At 35.6% G+C, this 6023-nt stretch overlaps 1 protein-coding gene across 4 annotated transcripts; it reads right to left on the bottom strand.

Annotated features, from left to right (window-relative positions):
- Positions 1-1216: 1216 nt before the first annotated feature.
- Positions 1217-5130, bottom strand: LOC112796772 (uncharacterized). Of its 4 annotated transcripts, none has more exons than XM_072235549.1 (6): positions 4473-5130; positions 3321-3394; positions 2877-3209; positions 2201-2351; positions 1721-2068; positions 1217-1647 (listed from the first exon to the last, which is right to left on the bottom strand). In XM_072235549.1, the coding sequence occupies exons 1-3, from the start codon at positions 4707-4709 to the stop codon at positions 3173-3175; spliced, it is 348 nt and encodes a 115-aa protein (XP_072091650.1). In that variant the 5' UTR covers positions 4710-5130; the 3' UTR covers positions 1217-1647; positions 1721-2068; positions 2201-2351; positions 2877-3172. The 4 variants fall into 4 exon arrangements, with proteins under 4 accessions (XP_072091650.1, XP_072091651.1, XP_072091648.1 ...); XM_072235550.1 differs by having other exon boundaries at positions 2877-3206; XM_072235547.1 differs by having other exon boundaries at positions 3335-3394.
- Positions 5131-6023: the final 893 nt, after the last annotated feature.

Below are 6023 nucleotides of genomic sequence, written 5' to 3'. Positions count from 1 at the left end.
GTGAATATCTATTGGATTCCTGATTGCACGATGCATGGTTGATCGCCTGACAACCGAGTGCTCGCCTGACAAACGAGCCAACCATTCCGTGAGATCAGAGTCTTCGTGGTATAGGCAAGAACTGATGGCGGCATTCAAGAGAATCCGGAAGGTCTAACCTTGTCTGTGGTATTCTGAGTAGGATTCAATGACTGAATGGCTGTGACGTGCTTCAAACTCCTAGCAGGCGGGGCGTTAGTGACAGACGCAAAAGAATCGATGGATTCTATTCCGGCCTGACCGAGAACCGACAGCTGAATTCCGCGTGCTGTGACAGAGCATATGCAATCGTTTTCACTGAGAGGATGGGAGGTAGCCATTGACAACGGTGAAACCCTACACAAGCTTGCCATGGAAAGGAATAAGAAGGATTGGATGAAGACAGTAGGAAAGTAGAGAGACGGAAGGGAAGGCATCTTCATGCGCTTATCTGAAGTTCCTACCAACACTACAACAAACAAGGCTTTTCACAACGGTCAAAAACCGTTGTCGTAGATTGAAAAACCGTTCCCAAAACTTTAGGCAACGCTTTGGCAACGGTTTTTGACCTGTGGTATATGCGGCCGTTGCCAATGCGCAAAGGCAACGGTTTTTTACCTAAGGCAACGGTAACAGAAAAACCGTTGCCACAGTTAGTGGCATAGACAACGGTTTTGACAGAAAATTTTAGACAACGGTTTTGATCCGTTACTCAACAAGCAACGGTTTCTAACCGTTCCTATTAACATGACAACGGTTTAAAATCGTAACTGGATAGGCAACGGTTTTAAACTGTTGTAGTTTTATTATTCACATAGCCAACGGTTTTAAACCGTTACCGTTGGCTCCAGGTTTTGGCAACGGTTTTAAAACCGTTGCCAGTTTATAGCCATCTAGGACAACGGTTTTAAAGCGTTACTGTTGATGTCGTTTTCAGCAACGGTTTTAATACCATTGCCATTTTATAGTCATCTAAAACAACGATTTTAAAGCATTACCTTTGGAGTCATGTTTTGGCAACAGTTTTAACACCATTGTCTTTTGTAACTATTGACAACGATTTTTTTGTGATATATAATTTTTTATTTACAATAGTTTTCTCGTGAATGAACTTAATTTCAGTTTTTTTTAGATTATTTAATGTCAATAAATAATCTAAACTATTTGAATGAAGTCACTAAAGAAAAAAAATTCAACATTTCCCATCAAATTTATAAAAATTGTTGTAAGATCCACAATATCATCTAAGTTTGCAAAAAATATAATAACAAAAGAATGTGAGAGTGTTTATTGAAACACTAAACTGGAAGCTTTATTATAATGTGATAGACTAATTCCGGCCAAGAGACCCTCACTCTTCATCAATTGTTGCCAACATTAGTAGCATCCTCTCCAGTAGTCAGTGATGGAACCTGCAGCAGCTTCAACCAGATGGAGAATAATAATAGTAGCTATTGCAACATAGCTCCAACATCCACAACACAATCACCCAATAATTCCAGCAACATAAGCGGCCTCTAGTTCACCATATGGGTTATTGTGACCTATATCACATGCTTTCTTCTTCACACTTGATGCAAATACGCTCTGAAATTGATCTTGGAGAGGCTTCCATGGATCTTACATACTCTGAAGATGGATTAGGCAACTATGTTAATGAATTAAACTCTAAATTTAATAATTATGGATGATGTATTGTTACCTGTTTCCTCAAGTTTCTGTGCACTAATTCTGTCTAAGAGGGACATTTCTTCATCATATTTTTGGAACAATGCTGCTTCCTATAAATTCTGAGGCCTCAAGTTTGAACCAGAATCAGCATTTCTTCCTATAAATTCTGAGTCTTGTTCATTCAAGCTCTCTCGGGGGTTGCAAACTCTTCAGAATAAGAACAATGCTGCTTTTTCTAAGTCTCCTCAAACAAAAGGGTTTCCCTGCCATGGATCGAGTCTGCATAGGAAAAAATGAGTAATTGTATGTACCATCAACAACTTCTCCATATCTTGAAATGCCTCCCTCAAACCTTACTCATCAGTAGAATATGAAATACCTGCAACAGAGGAAATGTTAATATGTATCTATCCATATATCAATATCTATTATATTATTAGTATCAGCTACATTACACCAAAAATAAAACATGATGGATGCAACTTATAAGGTATTTCAAACTTCAATGCACCTCCAATGAACAGTTTTGAGTTTGGAGCAGATGACATGCACCGTATTTCCTGGAGAATAGATGGGGATGGGAGCAATTCTGAACTGATCTGCTTGTTTGCAGCATTTCTGAGTAAATTCCCAATTCAACCAAAGAAAGCCATCGTTGGAACCTGAAGTAAACCGTAAACCTTGATTATTATTATTATGTTCTATATATGGTATTTCAACAACAAAAAACCAGATTGTCGACACATATGAGACGAAAAACAAAGAAGTGCAGAAAGAAAAATTATTTACTTCAGCTTGTTACACTCAAACTATATAAAATCATTTCATTGTTCTTGTCCTAATCAATAACATAAATTCAAAAGCCAGCCATTTTTAACGCTTCATTACCTAACTATTAGTTTCAGAGAGCTATTTATCAATCAAATTTCAAGCTCCTTGATCAAACCCTTGCAATAACCAATGAAATAAAACCAGCAGATTGAAAACCAAAACGAAAAGAGATATATCAATATCATAGGTAGCATAGCAAGATAATTCTCAACTTGTCAAGTGCGGAGATTAAAAAATATAAACAACAATAAATTGAATCGAAAGATGAAGAAAGAACAAGGTGGAGATTAAAAAAATATAAACAAGAGCAGCACAGTGAAGAAGAAAAAGAAGAGAATTGGAGCCTAGGAGAGTACCGTTGTAAAGTGCTAAAACCCTAAGCAGAGATATTTTTAACCTTTGCTGGAAACTGAAATTGAATTGATATCAACCCTACGTGGAGACCTAGGGAAAAGAACCGATATCAACCCTTGATTTCGGTTCGAGAATCTGCAGCCGTTGATGCTCCTCACTTGTCCTATCCTTGTTCTTCTGCTCCTCACTTGTCCTACCCTTGTGGCGATGCTCTCCACTTCCAAAACTGTTTAAATTGCACAGATATCCCCACTCACCAATGGCATTCCCATTCCCGTCATTGTCTTCATCATCTTCATCAACCAAAAAAGTTTCTCGCTCGTCTTCTGCATCTTCTGGTTCAGGAGGGAGCCAGAGAATTCCATTATTCTCAAAATCAACAGGTTCAGCATCAACAATAAAGTTAATAAATTACTAGTGTCACAACAGAATACTAATACACATACATTAGGGAACTTACAAACAGGCCTTCTTTAAGCATTAGTTGCTTTGCAGTTTCTATAGCCTCTTCACTTGATATCTGCCAATTTAAACATATCCCAAGAGTTAACAAAACATAAAATTCATCATTTTTTTAGTCTTATTCCCAATTCAAACATATTGAATGCTCGTGTAACTTTTAGAAATTAAACTAAAGCAACAAATTACCAAATTCAATTCACAAATTGAAATTCAATTAACACACAAATTTTTAGAAATTTCGGCAACATTATGGCAGTAAATAGGACGTTTCTGAATTTAAACAAACAGCAAAATCAACCCATATGAACTCACTAAAATCAAATCAGCACTAATAAAACAGCTCAGAATAAGGCCATCAGCATCACTGCTCAATCAAAACAAGGCATGGAATCAGCCATTAACAAGGATAAAGCAGCACTAAACAGCAAAATCAACCCATATGAACTCACTAAAATCAAATCAGCACTAATAAAATAGCTCAGAATAAGGCCATCATCATCATTGCTCAATCAAAACAAGGCATGAAATCAGCCATTAACAAGGATAAAGCAGCACTAAACAGCAACATCAACCCATATGAACTCACTAAAATCAAATCAGCACTAGTAAAACAGCTCAGAATAAGGCCATCATTTGACAACAACAAAGTAAATAGTAGAGATTAAGAATAATATCAGGAGTCTTTAACTCAACTGTAAACGTAAAAGTAACAACAATTGATGGACAAATTGCCAAGAGACAGGAAATCTATAACCTATTTTAACTCAACCCCAAAGCTAGCTCAAAGGCAAAGAATGTCTCACATTTATAAACCACCTAGAAACCTCATCTTTGAATGATGTTGGATTTGTAATGCTGGCAATGTTCATTACCTCACAAAAGTCACCAGAAATCTGCAGAGATTTTGCTTGTAAAGTCGTATGGTACTCACGCAACACACTCTTGCAGACTACAGCATACACATATCAACATGTTCTACCTTACTATCGTAAAATCAACAAGAGGCACAACCAGTCACACATTTAATCTACAACCAAAATCCATTACATATGAAGCATTCAACTATTCGTAATAATCCAGTAAACTTTTCAAGCATTCAAAGTTTAAAATATTTAATTTAATAAAATATTCCCTACCTCGATGTCACAACTCGCGAAAATCACTAAACACAACAGCTCCATCAGTGGTTCCAATACCAGCTCCCATGGCAGCAGCAGTAGTGATTCTGGGTAGCTCCAGTGCTGGTTCCCGGCTGCTGAGGACTCCGGCAACTTGCAGAACCTAGAGGCGAGGCAGAACAGAGCCGTTTTCCTCAAATCCCAAGTAGCAGCTTCCCTGTTTCCTTTTCCATTCACGTTCCTCTCCATGGCCATGATGAAACAACGAATTGAACGGCGGCGTAGCCAGGATGCAACGGCGGTGGCTCCCTTTCCCTGGCCCCTGATTCATGCGTAGTTCTTTCTCTCCGCAACATGAAAGTGACGGAAATGGAAGCTTCTGTGACAGAAACGAACGCGACGGCGACGGCAGCGGCTCAGCGACCCCTCGACGGCTCCTTCTCCTTTCTCGCACGATGATGGTGACCGCTCAACGGAGGCGACGACGCAGTGGCGTTGCGGGGTTAGCACGGCTTCTCTTCTCCGTCCCTCACTCTCCCTTTGCGGACTCTCTTTCTCCTTCGGGCTTGGCAACGACGGCGACGGCGGCACCTAACCCGCCGGCGGCGTCCTCTTCTCCTTCCTCATCTCTTGTCCGTGTGTGTGTATGTGTTACGTTTATGAGTGGGGGTTGTGTGCTCAGTGGGGGGGGTGTTTAGGGTTTTAAATTTTGGAAATTAGGGTTTTTTATTTAATTTGGGAATTTACTTAGGAATGAGAGATTTTATAAGAGGATATGGATAAAATAGATATATTGATAAAAATGGATGGATAGAATAATAATTTTAAAATCTAATATACTATAATCACCAAAAAAATCTAATATATTATATTAAAATTATTTAAAAATATTATTTATCAATCTATTGCTAAATTCAAATAATTATTTCTAACAAAAAATATATATTTGTTATAACAAAATAATTATTTATAATAAAAATATATAATATTTATTATAAATTTATTTTAATTTTATTTTTTTAAAAATAATATTTGCTATATAATAATCAATAATAGATATATAATATTTATTTTAAAATTATTTTAATTTTATTTCTTTATATTAATATTTATTATATATTTATAATAAAAATATATAATATTTATTATAAATTTATTTTAGCCTTATGTGTTCAAAATATAATATTTTTTATATATTTATAATAATATATAATATTTATAATAAATTTATTTTAGTTTTATTTTTTTAAAATAATATTTGTTATTTATCTATAACAATAGTTTTTGAGTATTTTATAAATTCAGTATTTATAGAAAAAATAGTTTCAATTTATATAATTATTTGAAATTATTTTTATTAGTATTGTTTAATTTGTACAATTATTTAAATAATATTAGAAAATGGTTGTTTTATAAATAATTGTTGTAATGGTTGTAAAACCGTTCTTTAAAATAGTCAAAGAGAACGATTTTATTTTGTTACTATAGCATAATGAAAAAATGAACTTTAACAACAACACTATAAAAACCGTTGTCTAAGACCATCTAATGGAACGGTTTTAAAGTGTA

The sequence above is a fragment of the Arachis hypogaea genome, chromosome 4, assembly GCF_003086295.3.
Source record: "Arachis hypogaea cultivar Tifrunner chromosome 4, arahy.Tifrunner.gnm2.J5K5, whole genome shotgun sequence".
In the NCBI taxonomy this organism is placed as follows: domain Eukaryota; kingdom Viridiplantae; phylum Streptophyta; class Magnoliopsida; order Fabales; family Fabaceae; genus Arachis; species Arachis hypogaea.
Note: the sequence above shows the minus strand (reverse complement) of the source record. Positions and strands in the feature narration are given on the sequence as shown.